The sequence below is a fragment of the Doryrhamphus excisus genome, chromosome 22 (genome assembly GCF_030265055.1).
Source record: "Doryrhamphus excisus isolate RoL2022-K1 chromosome 22, RoL_Dexc_1.0, whole genome shotgun sequence".
Taxonomy (NCBI): domain Eukaryota; kingdom Metazoa; phylum Chordata; class Actinopteri; order Syngnathiformes; family Syngnathidae; genus Doryrhamphus; species Doryrhamphus excisus.
In genome coordinates this window covers 13,972,447-13,988,515 of record NC_080487.1, presented here as the reverse complement: position 1 = coordinate 13,988,515, position 16,069 = coordinate 13,972,447, and the positions used below count along the sequence as shown (strand labels likewise).

At 45.7% G+C, this 16,069-nt stretch overlaps 4 protein-coding genes across 7 annotated transcripts; 3 read left to right on the top strand and 1 right to left on the bottom strand.

Moving 5' to 3' along the window:
- The first annotated feature begins 181 nt into the window (after positions 1-181).
- Positions 182-4,607, top strand: dhx32a (DEAH (Asp-Glu-Ala-His) box polypeptide 32a). 2 transcript variants are annotated; one of them, XM_058062233.1, is made up of 10 exons: positions 182-587; positions 1,039-1,232; positions 1,400-1,772; positions 1,846-2,091; positions 2,232-2,325; positions 2,388-2,534; positions 2,951-3,142; positions 3,245-3,376; positions 3,459-3,837; positions 4,108-4,607. In XM_058062233.1, the coding sequence occupies exons 1-10, from the start codon at positions 339-341 to the stop codon at positions 4,292-4,294; spliced, it is 2,193 nt and encodes a 730-aa protein (XP_057918216.1). In that variant the 5' UTR covers positions 182-338; the 3' UTR covers positions 4,295-4,607. The 2 variants fall into 2 exon arrangements, with proteins under 2 accessions (XP_057918216.1, XP_057918215.1); XM_058062232.1 differs by having other exon boundaries at positions 183-587; positions 3,245-3,385.
- Positions 4,047-6,898, bottom strand: bccip (BRCA2 and CDKN1A interacting protein). Its single transcript, XM_058062235.1, has 7 exons — positions 6,740-6,898; positions 6,575-6,649; positions 6,405-6,485; positions 6,242-6,328; positions 5,990-6,177; positions 4,847-5,015; positions 4,047-4,777 (listed from the first exon to the last, which is right to left on the bottom strand). The coding sequence occupies exons 1-7, from the start codon at positions 6,878-6,880 to the stop codon at positions 4,607-4,609; spliced, it is 912 nt and encodes a 303-aa protein (XP_057918218.1). The 5' UTR covers positions 6,881-6,898; the 3' UTR covers positions 4,047-4,606.
- A 507-nt stretch (positions 6,899-7,405) lies between these two features.
- uros (uroporphyrinogen III synthase) lies at positions 7,406-9,672 on the top strand. Of its 3 annotated transcripts, none has more exons than XM_058062236.1 (10): positions 7,406-7,635; positions 8,029-8,091; positions 8,182-8,265; positions 8,326-8,416; positions 8,472-8,546; positions 8,771-8,845; positions 8,926-9,009; positions 9,167-9,252; positions 9,320-9,418; positions 9,490-9,672. In XM_058062236.1, exons 1-10 carry the CDS (start codon positions 7,633-7,635, stop codon positions 9,610-9,612), a joined length of 783 nt encoding a protein of 260 aa, XP_057918219.1. In that variant the 5' UTR covers positions 7,406-7,632; the 3' UTR covers positions 9,613-9,672. The 3 variants fall into 3 exon arrangements, with proteins under 3 accessions (XP_057918219.1, XP_057918220.1, XP_057918221.1); XM_058062238.1 differs by lacking the exon at positions 7,406-7,635 and adding an exon at positions 7,700-7,785; XM_058062237.1 differs by lacking the exon at positions 7,406-7,635 and having other exon boundaries at positions 7,694-8,091.
- Positions 9,673-9,739: 67 nt separating this feature from the next.
- mmp21 (matrix metallopeptidase 21) lies at positions 9,740-13,608 on the top strand. Its single transcript, XM_058062234.1, has 8 exons — positions 9,740-10,070; positions 11,047-11,450; positions 11,541-11,818; positions 11,882-12,021; positions 12,084-12,225; positions 12,296-12,553; positions 13,055-13,227; positions 13,303-13,608. Exons 1-8 carry the CDS (start codon positions 9,918-9,920, stop codon positions 13,606-13,608), a joined length of 1,854 nt encoding a protein of 617 aa, XP_057918217.1. The 5' UTR covers positions 9,740-9,917.
- The last annotated feature ends 2,461 nt before the right edge of the window (positions 13,609-16,069 follow it).

Sequence of the window (16,069 nt, the reverse complement as noted above, 5' to 3'; positions counted from 1 at the left end):
GTGAAGCCTTTATGTTACGTCACATATGGTGGATTGTTTTTATTTTTACCAATCATACATATATTTATATTTTTTTCACACCTTTCTATATATTCTAATTTTAGTACAATGCCAATGAAATATTTGTGAAAGTATGTAAAATAATGGCGGTCTCCAATGCCATTATTTTGGGAAGTTGATGATGCAGTCATTGAGAGCACGTGTGTTGCCAGTCGGGGGTGGGGCGTTCAGGGTCAGTCTGTTAATGTCAGCAAGCAAGCGAGCAGCCGGGTGTGCTAGGTCTCCTCCGTCCACAATGTTTCATTAATTGAACATAAACGGGGCTTGAAGGCGTCAATATGGCTGAGGAGAAGGAGTCAGAAAAGTACCACCGGGAAAGCGAGTCTAGTGAGACTACTTTCAGCTTCGGAGACGACATGGAGCTGAACCAGTTTGACGGATTGCCGTTTTCCTCGCGGTACTACAAACTCCTCCAAGAGAGGAGGGCTCTTCCGGTGTGGAAGGCGAGGAGCCAGTTTGAGGATGAACTGGTCAAAAAGCAGCTGCTGGTTGTGTCCGGACCGGCCAGGACGGGGAGGAGTACCCAGGTGAGCTTACACAGCACCTGAGCAAAATCTTACATAAAACTTAATCAACAAACTGCTATTTAAAATAGTGATTTTCAAGCACTGTTATAAATCGTCAGGTGTCTGTGGTGTAAAGAGCAATGTAATATTCGTCCGTGTGGCAACACGTAGCTGATTGTCTCGTTCCTCCAATGGAATTAGTGATGCACGTCAGAGGCCGTGGTGATATTTTATAATATTTTTGATTGGTGGTGTGGCAAGATTTTTCCAAAGTGGCTCAAAAAGGTTAAAAAACACAGTTCTATAAGACGATAATGTGATGTGTAATGTGTCATTTTTCAATAGAAAAATACCTTAGCATTAGCAGCCCTCATACAGCCATGTTTGTTTTGCTGGGTGCTCCAAATAAAGTGACAATGATGTGGTTTTGCATTGTTTTATCACCTTTTTTTAGATTTTTTTTTCATTCTAGATCCCTCAGTGGTGCGCAGAGTTCTGCCTGTCCACCAGGTACCGTCACGGGACCGTGGCTTGCACGCAGGCCAGCAGGCAGAGGGCCGTGGACCTGGCCTTGCGTGTAGCGGATGAAATGGACGTAAACATCGGGCATGAGGTGGGCTACAGCGTCAGCCTGGAGGTGTGCTGCTGCTCGGATACTGTTCTCAGGTCAGCACAAGACATCATATGGACACTGGTAAAAAGAGGGAGGGGTCCAACATGAATTCATTGGTGTCTTCCACAGAGGTCCTGAAAGTGTATTCATATTCTGTACAGAAATAGAAAATGGTTTCTTCCTAGTGATCAGAACCTTGACCTCACGCCATGTTGTGTAGATACTGCACTGATGATATCTTGCTAAAAGAGATGATGTCCGACCCTTTCCTGGAGAACTACGCCATCATCATCATCGACCAGGCCCACCAGAGGACCGTCAGCACCGACCTCCTCCTGGTTCTCCTGAAGGCCGTCATGGTGAGCAGACCTGAGCTCAGAGTCGTGGTCCTCGCCGCCCTACCCCTGACAAAAGGCTTCCTGAGTCACTTCCCCGGCGCACCGCTGATCAACCTTGAGTCTCAGCGCCCCCCTGAGGTGGTCCACAGCTGCGGCGGAGGCAGGAACTACTTCTACTCCGCTCTGAGACTGGTTCTGGAGATCCACCGTACCAAAGAGAACGGGGATGTTGTCGTCTTCTTGGCTTCAGAGGACGTGAGTTTTTTTTTTTTTTTTTCAGTCAACACTAGGAAATTCAAAGACCAAGACCGGTTTTTGACTCCTGTAGGAGATGTATGGGGCTCACAGCATCCTGCAGAAAGAAGGAACCAGGCTTGCAGGAGAACTGGGCAACATGGTGCCTGTGGTCCTGTGTCCCAACCAGGGAAGACTTCTGCTTCCACCCCTCTCGGATGAGAATGGAAACTCCCGCAAATCACGACGGGTTTTCCTGGCGATTCAAGAGGCGGAGGACTTGTGGTGGGCGATGGAGAACATCCACTTTGTCATCGACACAGGAGTCCAGAAGAAAATGGTATTGGAGTCTGAGCTCCACTTTTGTATGATTTGCTCGATTTTCGACAAAGATCCATGCAGTCTACTGCTTCGTTCTTATCAGAGTACACGCTGCTGATTGCAGAACGTAGCACAGGTTGATGTTTCTGACGTTGACAGGTGTACAATCCAAGAATACGTGCCAGCTCGGAGGTGCTGCAGTCCATCAGTTGGTGTCAGGCTGAGCTGCGCAAGGAGCTGTGCGGACCAGAAGGTACCGAGCTAACCATTAGCGCTGACGACCACACCCTCGTTGTCCCCTACGTCTTTCCCCAGGTAAATGTTTCCGTTTGTACGCGGACAGCCAGCTCCCTGCGGAGTGCGTGCCTCAAATCCTGGAGTCCAACATCACCTCCACGGTTCTCTTCCTCAAAAGGATGGAGATCGGGGGCGTGGGGCAGTGCCAGTTCATCGACAGACCAGGTATGCTGACAGTCGAGACCAGTCTCTTACTGGTCTCGTACTTTGTTCCCACGGACCTCACCCGGCGTGCCCGGATGAACTTGTTGTGCTCGTCTGTTTGGGGCCGCTCAGGCGTGACTTAGCTGAGCCGACATGGCCGACCACCGCCAGCCTTTGTTTGACGGCCGGGGCAAAAAGAGGCCAACTCATTAACTTCTTACGCAATCGGTCCGGGGGCCATTTATGGCTGTGACTGTTTTTTTTACTGAACCCTCAGCACATTCTAAAAACACAGCAAAAATAGAAAAAAGCAGGAAGTAACTTAATTGTGCCTAAAATCCCTAATTTGAAGATAAAATCCTACTTTGCAGAAACTAGCTTACCGCAGCTGGGTCTAGAACCAACGAACCACAATAAAACCTCCTTCATGTGTACAGATCCCGAAGCTCTCATGCAGGCCCTGGAGGAGCTGGACTACCTGGCCGCTCTGGACGACGACGGCAACCTCTCTGAGATGGGCATCATCATGTCCGAAATCCCTCTGGAGCCTCAGATGGCCAAAGCCGTGCTGGCCTCCTGCGAGTTTGACTGCGTGAGCGAGATGCTGACCATCGCCGCCATGCTTTCAGGTACCCGCCTGCACCCTGGAATGTACTGTACTGTGTATGTGTGTATATATATATATATATGTATATATATTGTATACTGTATTGTTGGTTCTTTTGTTTAAGCACCAAGCTGCTTCCTGGAGCCTGCGTCCGGAATGACCCACGAGGCTGTGCAGTGTCGAAGAAAGTTCCAGCACCCGGAAGGCGACCACTTCACCCTCATTAACGTCTACAATGCCTTTAAGAGAAGCCAGCGTACGCCACGTGAGACACGCCCAATCAGGATGCACTCATGAGAATCATTGTGGATCTTCTCAATATACCTTCTTCCTTGCAGATGTGAGTGAAAAGTGGTGCCGGGATCATTTCCTGGATCATTCCGCCCTCAAGGTGGCCGAGCAGATCCGATCGGAGCTGATGGACACGCTGAACAGGATCGAGCTCCCCGTCTCGGAGTCGGCGTTCGGCACCAGGAGCAACGCGTCCAACCTGAAGCGAGCGTTGCTGGCAGGCTTCTTCATGCAGATCGCTCGGGACGTGGACGGCGGCGGGAACTACCTCATCCTCGCGCACAAGCACGTGGCCCAAGTGCACCCGCTCTCTGGCTACGGGCTGCAGTCCAACAAGCTGGGGGTCCCCGAGTGGGTGGTCTTCCATGAGTTCATGCTGTCGGAGAACAACTGCATAAGGATTGTGTCGGAGATTTCGCCTCAAGTGTGAGTATTCCCTGTATTTAGGATCTTTGTCGTAGTCGTGTACATTCGCTGGACACTTCTTTAGGTACACCTGCACTATTTTAATGACTTTACCACAGCTGGGGGTCAAATTCTGGCTACTTTAGGTACGCCCACTGCACTCCCAAAGACTTTTTTAAATTGCATGTTAACACTATATAAATGAACGTGCACAGGCTAAAAAGCATAAATAGAATATTCTACAATGGAGGAGGATAATGGGCAAAATTCCTCTCCATCCATCCACTGCAGCTTCATTGAAATGGCCCCGCTGTACTACTTCTACAATCTTCCCCCGAGCGAGAGCAAAGACGTGCTGCAAGACATGCTGGACCCACAACCAGACGCTGCGGGACGGGACAAGAGACACAAAGTGAGCGGTGACGCCAACAACAACAACAGTAGTGTGCAGTCTTCTGACAGGTGTGTCATTCAGTAGACATGGAAAGGATGTCAGTGATGCATATTTGCTGATGGGTGTCAAAGAAAAGGAAAGTCCTGAATGTAATTGCGTTTATGTTGTGTCGTGCACACTTGGTTCTAAATGAGCTTTTAATGTCCGTCTTCCTCTCCTTTTGCTACTTCCTAACAACTCAATGCTGTAGTGTTTTTTTTAAGTCTTTAAGGAAAAAGACTTCATGAAAATCTTTGTTAAACATGATTTTTATGCTGGAAATTCATAATTGACTATTAAATCTTTACAATATTATCTTCCACCAGAGTAGAAGCTTTTTTTTTATAATTTGGGTGTTCACACAACCAAGTATTCTTTGAGTTTGTCCATGATGGAGGGCATCCTGTCGGCCGGGATCAACATGACAGTCCTGAAAGGCTTCATGGGAACGTCGTTGAAGGACCACCTCCCACTCAAACATGAGTCGGCGTCTTCCTGGACGGAGTAGTGGAACTTGACGACGGCGTGCTGCGAGCGGACAGAAACAAATATTGTTACTATAAAAAATCTGTTATATCCATGTTTCCTATTACTGACCTCATAGAAGAACTCCTCCTCTGCGTTGATGAACATGTATTCCTCCTTAAGAGCGCCACCTCTAGCGGGAATACTCTTGACGGCTTCCTTGCAGGTCTTGCTGATCATCAGACAGTAGTGATACCGTCCACTGGGCTTGTTGGTCCTCTCTGCCTCCGAGATCTCCTCTCTGGAGTTCAAAAGATGCATACATCAATCAGACTTGTTGGATTTTATAGTTCATCCATGAACCTTTGAAATTAAATTAAGAAATGTCGATAGGAACAGTGCAACTCTCAATGCTAACGGTATAGTGAATACAGTATGTAGGCTGCCCCCTAGTGGCCACTAATGGAAGGTTGCTCAATCCATGCCATTTACTTATATACATATATATATTTTAGATTATATACTATGAATGGGATATTACTGGAAATAAAATTGATGTCATTGTTAAGAATCATTTTTTTAAACAATTATTTTCCTTACCTTTTTCCCTTACTATATTTAAACACAATATTTTAATAAAAGTCATTTTTAACCATACATTTTTTGTTCTGTTTGGGAACTATTTTATCTTTTAGTCCTTTGACAAATGTTTTTTTTTTTCCTCAAAAGGTCTTCAATTTTGCCCATTTGCCCAATTATGTGAAACATGAACACATTTCTATCCCTTCTGTGCATTCCAGCACAAAAACAAGTTATGTTTTAGTTTCAGACATGTGTAGTAATGAGGTGGTGTGTGTATGCATGTATGTGTATGTGTATATATGTGTATATATATGTATGTAGATATGTGTGTATGTATATGTATGTATGTATATATATATATATATAAATAGATATTGTAAGTGTATATGTGAGAAAGAATAATGTAACATAGTATGCATGTCTGAAATAAATTAAAGATATGAGCTAGCTAACAACAGACATCATGGGAAATACCTATATTGACGCTATAGCCCTCACACACAAAAAATTGAACAGTGTTCCATTTACATAACTGACTTGTATATTAACCAAACTGCAATGATATTATTGTAGCAGCTAATGTGATAACTTTATTATAAAATATGACTTTGATATTTGGAACTGTGTGTTAACCGAGCGTACAGACTACACAATCGTGACAATAATGGGTGGGTTGTAGGTGGGCTTACTCACTGGAGCTGTTTGTGCAGCGGGAGGGCGATCTGCGGCGGCACATTGACAAAGCGCTCGCTGAGAAGAAGGCCCACAGGCTTACTGGTGTCGTTCAGCGTCTTCTCCAGCTGCTCCATGACGCTGTGGCCGGAGGACTTCTCACACTGATTCAGGAGCAGCTCCTTCACCTCCTCCACGCACTGCACACTCTGCCGAGAGACGTGCACACCCATGAGGTTATGCTTTGTCACCGACATAAGACGACAGTGTTACCTTTCTCTCTGTGAGGTTTAGCATCGTGATGAACCCAAACACTTCATCTGGGTCCTCATCGTCACTGTCTTCTGGTACTTCAGCTTGCTGGAGCAAAAGCAAAATAATACGCTTAAAACATGCAGAAAAAGTAACCCGTAATAAACTATAAATAGTAACTCACCTTGATGACACTTCCCACATGGTTTTGCTGGATAATGATGTCAGTCATCTCTGACGTGTTCACATGAGCCTTCAGAAAGAGCTGTTGTACCACAACAAGCCACAAGAGGCACCAGTCAAAACACAGCAAACATTCAGTTGTCGTTATTATACAAAATATATTCTCCAAACCTGCTGTAGGAGTTTTTTGATGCCATTAAAGTCGTTGTGTGAGATGGTGTGCGCTTCAAAGTCCACCATAACCTCCTAAATGACAAAGCAGCCTGAGTTAGCGAGAATTAAGCTAATATTAGCAAACAAGCTAGCAGGGCCGAGTCTTTATTAAAGTCGCCCCACCTCATTAATCTCCTCTTCGGATGCTTCGCTGTCCTCCCCCGTTGAATCTCCATCTTCCTCCACACTTTCGTCGGAGCTGTTGTTAAGTTCCTGGGGATTTTCACTCAAACCTACTGCCCTCTTCTTAGCCGACGAAGCCATGCTTGCAAACACGCGTGTCTGTCAACCGGAGTGGGCGTGCTAAAGCGTCACTACGTCAAAGGAAACTGGCGCCCTTCTGACGCCATTTTGGCTCTGCTTTTTTTTCTTTCTTTTTTTTTTTACTTTTTTCATTGCAAACGGCAGTTGTACTAAACAGTACATACAGAATCATTGAATCATATGTAAATAAAATACAATTCAATTCAATTGGGTTTTGCCATCTTTTCTTTGTTCCACAAATTATTTTACTGCATTTTACGTGTTTTATTATATGCATTTATGATAAACGGAACCGGATATGACGTTTACGTCTGCGCTGTGCGTTTCCATAGCTTGACTTCCAGTAAGCTACATGCTAACGAAGTATTTTAACAAGAGTCACTCGTAAAATAACCTCCCAATATATTACATGTATGTATAGTTATCGACCATTTGGGGTCCATACATTAAAAAAATAATAATTACCACAGCACGTGACGTCGCAGAAGCTGTGAAAAGTTTGCTAAAAGAGGAAATGACGTAGGCCTTTCCGGGTGTGTATTGCGTAGTGACAGTTTGCTAGCTGGCTGTAGCCACATAAGATCCCCAATGGCGACTTGTGGAACAAACCACACACGAACGAAGGGGTGACAGCTATTTTAACTGCATCCTAACACTGATTTGAAGCCATGTATTTCTTATTTACTAAAAGTAATCCACAATCTCTACATTGTACAAACGCCTTACGAGCTATCAATATGTAACGACAAAAAATGGTGAGGATACACAACTTTAAAATAACACAACACCCCTTCTCCATCATTGCTTGTCTTTGTGTGTTCAGTTATGGGAACAAACTACAGAACATTTCTCTGTTGACATTTTACAATTATTTGCATTACACGTCACACGTAGCTGCGACATATGTAAGCTGCATCTGCTCGATAACTTATATGGCATCTGCATGCTGTTACTCTGCTTAAATGTCCTTTAATGCGGTGCTTTTCTTGCTAATGTAAACATGAAGATGCTAGCTGTTGAGTTATCAGCATAATGCATTGGCAGTTGGGTTTATCTTAGCTTGTTATGCATCCACACCCTACTTACTTGTCAGCTGCATTCATTCTCTTTCGCGGCGATATTCCACGTATTTAACACTCTTTATCAAGATGCAGGTGCTGCTTCTGAAGGAGCCAAAAGATGGAGACTCTGAGCCTGATCCTTACATCAAGGTAAAGGCAGTTTAACTCTAAATTTACACAATTTTTGTAATATTGTAGTGTCTGTCTGCACAGTTTAAGTCCTTTGTCGCAATCCCACAGGAGCTGGCTTCACATGGCCTGAAGGCAACACTTCTTCCTGTGCTATCTTTTAAGTTTGTTTCATTAAACACCTTGTCAGAAAAGGTAAATTCATTTCTTTGCTTATTATGACTATCAGGATAATACATTGTATTTTTTTTAAAGCTGTTCCAACCAGAGAAACATGGTGGCCTCATATTTACAAGTCCCAGAGCGGTGGAAGCTGTGAAGATGTGCATACAGGAAAGAAGAGAAGGTAAGACAATAACATTTACATGAAAAACTTCAACTAACTTGTGATGTTTGCATAGAGTGGACCAACTCGGTGAGCGACAAATGGAACACAAAGTCTGTGTACGTGGTGGGGGAAGCAACGGCAGCGTTAGGTGAGTTCCGGTCGCAACCCCACCTTTGCATGGTGGACACCTGCTGCCAACATGAAAGCGTGAGGAGCAGTTAGCGACATCTGGTTGAAGGCCGTGCACAAGTCACACACCGTTGTCGCTTCTCCTGAAATGTGTGTCACCATTTGTGTTGTGCTTTTTACAGTCGATTTGCTAACCGTGACGTAATAGAACATCAGAGCTATGGCTTCTTTTCTCCTTGGCAGCACGCAGTATCAGTCTAAACTCCATCGGCGTGGACACGGGGACGGCACAGGTCTTGTCACGAGTCATTATTGAACGTACTGGGTGATTTTAGCATTCTGATTTACTTCCACGTTGATGCTAAAAGTACATGATAATAATTTCCGTGTTAATGTAGGGGAGGACACAAATATTCCTCCACTTTTCTTCCCTTGTGGTTCCATCAAAAGAGAAGTCCTGCCCACTGCTTTAAGGGAAAATGGTAAGATACAGAATATTTTTTTTAAATGCATAAAATTGCAATATTCAATACAAAAAAGTCAACAATACCATTTGGAAAGTGCATTGCAAAAAATGCCACTAAAAGCCAAAGAAAAAGTGTGCCACTATGCTAATTCATTTCCTGTTTGGTTCACCAGGGGTTCCTCTGGAGACGCTGACTGTCTATCAAACAGCAGAGCATCCAGACGTAGACAAAAATCTGCGTCACTATTTTGCACAGCAGGTAAATCTCACCCCGTTTTTTTTGTTCTTTAAACATCCTGACGTATTTAATGTCATCATACTGGCAGGGCCTCCCGGCTAGCATAGCTTTCTTCAGCCCGTCGGGCGTCAAATTCTGCCTGCAGACCGTGCAGAGGTTAGCTGGTGAGCGGCTAGCGCAAATAAAGGTAAGCCAACCACGTGCAGCGAAGCATAAGATGAACATGAAAGAGTCTTTGAGGGACTTTGTTGTGTCCAGTTTGCTGCCATCGGGCCCACAACGCGGGAGGCCATGTTGGCAGAGGGCCTGAGCGTCAGCTGCACTGCGGAGAAGCCCACAGCGGCGCACTTGGCGGTGGCGATAAGCCAAGCGCTCAAATAAACCATACAGCCATATGTCTTTATTGCTGCTTTTCTATGGATATTCTATTTATTGTTAAGCTGGTGTGATCTTGTAATTAAAGTGGATCACTCTGGAATCTTCTGTGTTTTTCCACACGCAAGTGAAACATCCATTCAAAAGCCAGCGAAGCGTGAAATGACACATCCGCACAATCTGGTAAAGTCAGGTTTGCTTTTCACACAAACCCGTCAGGAAAAAGGTGGGACCACACCTGCACGGGTGGTCCCATAAAGACGCCCCGGCTGAAAAAGTCCGCAGGATTAAACCCAACGCTAAACGCCACGATGCTGACTTCCATCCAGCTGATCGCTTTGCTTTTGTGGACAAGCGTCAGTCGCGTCGACGCAGAAAAACTTTTCCATCGACGGGATCATTCGGATTTGCAGATGTTCAACTCGCAACAAGCTAAGGTCATCACGGACGAGTACGCCGCGGAGGTAAATGTGTATTTGTACTACTTGTTGTGTCTTCTGTGTTTGCAGAAGACACAACTAATAGCTAGTACTGATTTATAGAAATTTGGAAAACGCGGGTTTGCAATGAGATTTGCCATCTTACAAGACTGGAGTGGGGAGTTTGTTTAAAAGGGGGGGGGGGGTTCTCAAACAGTCCCAACTGGGACCTACATTTACCAATGGTACAAATGTGTTTTTCCTTTAGAAACTGTACCCAAAACTATGTGTAAAAAAAGTGTAAAGTCAATATACTATGAGAAAAAAGTTGTAATCCAACTAGAAAATGTCAGAATTTTTTGGGAATATTAATTGTGAGGAAAAATAATGGCATTTTAATAGCATAAAGTTGAAATATGAAAGAAAATGAAAAACAAAAAAATTTTTTTTTAAGTTCTAACATGAAAAAAGTCCATTATCTATGCGCACTTATCCTCACTAAGGCATGCTGGAGCCTATCCCAGCTGTCTTTGGATGAGAGGTGGGTTACACCCTGGACTGGTCGAAAAACTCCATGCATATATATGATTAAAAAAATTAAATTAAACATCAAAATTACACTAAATAGGAACACACTTTTGTGCAATGAGCTTACAGTACGATATACCACAGAGGACGAGAACCAAAAATGTGCTCAATTTTTGTTCAAAATAAAATAATATGTAAAAGTCATGTTGTTATTATTATTGTTGTTATTATATTATTATATATATTATTGTCATTACTATGGTTAATATTGTCATTATTACTATTACCACTAATAAGTTAGGCTCGGACTGCACGTTGGTCAAGTGGTTAGCGCACAGGCCACACAGCTTGGACACCCGGGTTCGACTCCCTCCTCGGGCATCTCATGCGTGGGTTTCCTCCCCCATTCCAAAAACATGCTAGGTTAATTAGCCACTCCAAATTGTCCCAGATTGGTTTGCACCATCCCGAGTTCAATCCCCATGTGGCGTAGCTGTTCCTGTCTAGATTTGGCTTCATGAACCCAGTGAGGTGGGCGGAGATGCAGGACCAGGACTATCAGGACGCTGACTACCTTGACGAGCTTCAAGCGACCATCCAGGAAGGGACCTCTGTTCCCCGTTCCAGGGCTGGTCCTCAGGAAGGAGAAAGCCAAGCGTTCATCTCGGCACTGAAAGACTTCCAGCGCCTGTCGGGTCTGCCCGTGACGGGCGTGTTGGACGAGGCCACCCGAGCGGTCATGAACAAGCCCCGGTGCGGCGTCCTCGACCAAGTGCTGGACTTGATGCCCACGGAGGCGCCTGAGGGGTCCTCAGATGTTGAAAACGCCACCACTGAGGACGCTGGGAGTAACGACACAAGAAGCGACGTGTGGTTGAGTCCTCATAACGATTCAGGGTCACTCGATGTTAACGACACGGAAAGTGACCTCAAACCAACCATGGCAACAAACATCTCCCAGAACATCTCCACCCCCCCGCCCCCAAGCCAAGCCGTGGTCCGCAGGAAACGCCACCTGGCCGATCTGGTCTCCAAGAGCAGTCGCAAGCCAGACGCGAGGGACTGGGGGCACGTGGCCTTCAGCAAGAACGTGCTGAGGTGGAGGCTGATGGGCGAAGGCTACAGCAGCCAGCTGTCCATCGAGGAGCAGAGGTACATCTTCAGGCTGGCCTTCAGGATGTGGAGCGAGGTGTCGCCTCTTGAGTTCATGGAGGACGACCGCTCGCCGCTGGAAGATATCGATATCAGGCTCGGCTTCGGCACGGGTACGACGTAATTATAATTAACATCGGAATTACCAGCATCATGACGAATTCCATGTTCTTCAGGAAGACATCTGGGTTGCAATCAGAGGTTTGATGGCTTGGGTCAGGAATTCGCCCACGCTTGGTTCCTGGGCGACATTCACTTTGACGACGACGAACACTTCAGCGGTCCAAATGGCGGCGGCGGAATCAGCCTCCTTAAGGTGTGGCGTTGGGACTAAATGGGATCTTCATGGGAATTCCTTCTGATTCTGGCGTCTTTCAGGTGGCAGTCCATGAAATCGGACACGTTCTCGGACTGCCTCACATCTACAGACCCGGGTCTATCATGCAACCCAGCTACCTGCCCCAGGAGTCCAGCTTTGAGATGGACTGGATGGACAGGAAAGCCATCCAGAACCTTTACGGTAAGCCAAAGGATTCCGGTTTCTTGTTTTGGAGATCTCGTCGCTGTATTCCGCTCCTTGTCGCCCGCAGGGGGATGCAAGGGCCGATTCAGCACCGTGTTCGACTGGATCAGAAGGGAGAAGACGCCCTATGGGGACGTGGTGGTCCGCTTCAACACGTACTTCATGAGGGACGGCTGGTACTGGCTCTACGAGAACAGGAACAACCGAACACGCTACGGAGATCCGGTGCCGCTGCAGATCGGCTGGCATGGACTTCCTGCTGATGGCGTGGACGCCTACGTCCATGTTTGGTCCCGGAAAAGAGAAGCCGTTTACTTCTTCAAAGGTTCTTTTACTTCTTTTTTTTTACTTTCATTCATTTTCTACCGCTTATTCTCACCGGGGGCATGGGGGTGCTGGAGCCTACCCCAGCCTATCCCAGCTGGACTGGTGGCCAGCCAATCCCAGGGCACATATAGACAAACAACCATTCACACTCACATTCATACCTACATACACTGGGTGTTCCATCTCTGCCCTCTGGGCCTCCATGAGGTGGGGTGGGGGCTTGCCTTGCCTGGGGGTGGGTGGCGACTTTCTGGTTGAAGGGGATACCTCCGGGCCCCCAGGTGTGTGGCCCCTGGTGCCCTTGTGTGGTCTCTTGCCGGTCTAAGGGGTTGGCCTTCTTCCGGCGCTCCCTGGAGCCCCTTGCTGGTCTCTCTTTCGGGGGTTGGGCCTTGGTTTTACCTGCCCCCGTGGGGACGGGGGCTCTGGTGTTGGGGGCTCTGCAAAACAAACAATAGTTCTCGATTGTATTCCCGAGTGTGAGTCCTCCTTCTGCTGACAGGCACACAGTTCTGGAGGTACGACAGCGACAACGACCAGGCCTTCAGACAGGACCCAGAAGGCCACAGGTATCCAAGGAAGATCTCCAAAGCTTTCCCAGGAATATCTGGTCCGATTGACACTGCCGTTTACGACCGTAAGGACTCCCGGATTTACTTCTTCAAAAGCACTTGTGTAAGAACTTTGGGGGATCTCTGAGGGGTTAAGTCCTAGCAAACGGACTAGTCATGGTCTAGTCATGTGTTCCAGGTGTACGCCTTTGACCTGGAGTCCAACGGCTTGGCGAGAGGCTTCCCCAAACCCTTACGAGACGCCTTTCCTCCAGTGTCCGCCGGCGACCATCCCGAAGGAAGCATCGACGCCGCTTACTTCTCCTACAGCCACAACGCCATCTTCCTCCTGAAGGGGGGCCACTTTTGGAAGGTGGTCAACGGGCGGGATCGCCGGAGACGCCCCTTCCTGCCCCGGAACGGCCTGCTGGCTCACAAGGAGGTGGACCAGCACTGGTTCGACATCTGCAATGTCCACCCGACCGCACTGAGGCTGACGAGATGAAGATGACGCAGGTACACATGATGGCTGTCAATCAGCAATGCTTAACCGTACAAGACAAAGACAAAGTTGTTGGCTAACACGCAGACAAATCCAATCACGTTGGATTGAATTACAGACTACATTTTACGACATAAATCATAAAAAGAGTGGATTATAATTTAAATTAAAGTCGAATAATTGAAAATTGAGTTTATTCTGCTTTTTCCATGACATCATTTGAGCACGGTACAACAAAATAAGACATTGATTGTGTAATCGATAAGTACCTGAAACGCTTATTAATTCAGCTGTTTTTTTAATCGGTGGTGGTGGGGGGGCGGGGGGGGGGGGGTCTATGAATTGACAGCGACCCCCCCTCTCCAGAGAATGTGTAGCTTTTTGTCCTCCAAAAAGTGTATCTTTCGCTTTGAGTCTGTACGGCCTCATGTTGCAGTGCGATATAAAAGCGGCCAGCAGAGGGAGACATATACTCATATTATCCTCTAAGTCCAACTGCTAATTTGGGTACCAAGGTGTGTGTTTTCAGGTCTGTTTTTATTATGTTGTTGTTTGTGAGAGGAGAACTTGCACATTTGTATGTTTTTTTTTAATCAGCGGAGAAATGAAATAGCTGCCCACCCTGCCAAATTTCCAAATTTTCCAGAAGGTGCCAAACATTCCAAGAGTGCAAAGTGCAGATCAGCGTTTATTCCGCATTAACAAGCGGAGTTGTAGTTGAGTTGTAGGTTGTTGTTAACGAGGTTCTGACTGCTTTATGGCGCTGCAAACATGCCTAGTTACACACATGCGTGGAACAAAACGGATGTTGTAAATTCTTTCTTTTCCACTGGAGTTGGGGGGGGGGGGATTAAGAAAAACACTGACTGAGGCCTTCACAGCCTTCCTCTCGATTTCACATTGAAATCAATATTTGAAAATCGCTATCATGAAGTACTTCCTGGCAAAGAGGATGTTTAATGTCGAGTGGAGGTAAATGGGATTTAGAACTGAAGAAACCCAAGCTGTGGTGCGCTCATTATTCCATGACGAGGTGGAAACGCATTATGTGACAGAGAGTAGGTGTGCTGTTAAAGCACTTTTTTTTTTTAAACATTCCGGAATGAGAATCACTTGTTTTTTTTTTTTTAATCCCTCCTCATTGCAGAGGAGCCGCCAGCCCAAATGAAACAAGTCCGTAATTACACGTCCTCCCTGGGGAATAACTATCAAACACATTCATTTGAATGAGGAATCCAAATCACGCGGCTGTAATTAAGCATTGTGCAGCCTCATGCATTATGTAGCATTTAGGAATTTACTAAATAGCTAATAAACAAGATGGGCCCTCGCGGAGGAGGCTAGTTTTATTTTGTTGTTTTTTTTGTCCGAGCAGTGCCGGTTAACCGCCTGCTAATTGGCCTCCGTGTTTGGCCACAGCAGCTCCCGCCCTGCCTTGACCTTTGACATTAGGGAGGAGAGGCAAACAAGGGGTTTGGGGGGTGGGGGGTATCAGTTTGAGTGGCAGCTGCAGGCCAGAGGGGCGGGGTTCTGGGGGCGGACACAACTGTCCATGTGACAGATAAACATGGTTGAGTCTGCGCCTCATTACTCACCATCTGATATGTATTTTTGTAGGGGTGTAAGTAAGATTCTAAATGCAATATTATCACATTCAGAGCGTGTTTTTAACATTATTAGAGCCCTCTAAACATGAAATAACACCCCTACAGTAACCTTTACACTCGTATTACCCAATATAAGAAGATGAAATAAGCCACTTAAGACTCTAATATCACATCAGAGCGGGTTTTTAACATTATTAGAGCCCTCTAAACATGAAATAACACCCCTACAGTAACCTTTACACTCGTATTACCCAATATAAGAAGATGAAATAAGCCACTTGAGACTCAAATATCACATCAGAGCAGGTCTTTAACATTATTAGAGCCCTCTAAACATAAAATAACACCCCTACAGTAACCTTTACACTCGTATTACCCAAAATAAGAAGGTGAAATAAGCCACTTAAGACTCAAATATCACATCAGAGCAGGTTTTTAACATTATTAGAGCCCTCTAAACATGAAATAACACCCCTACAGTAACCTTTACACTCGTACTACCCAATATAAGAAGATGAAATAAGCCACTTAAGACTCAAATATCACATCAGAGCAGGTTTTTAACATTATTAGAGCCCTCTAAACATGAAATAACACCCCTACAGTAACCTTTACACTCGTATTACCCAATATAAGAAGATGAAATAAGCCACTTAAGACTCAAATATCACATCAGAACAGGTTTTTAACATTATTAGAGCCCTCTAAACATAAAATAACACCCCTACAGTAACTTTTACACTCGTATTACCCAATATAAGAAGATGAAATAAGCCACTTAAGACTCAAATATGACTCGTGCTCATGTGTGTTGCTGTAAATGTGTTCCTGTACGAAGGGAGTTGAGTTGGGGGTGG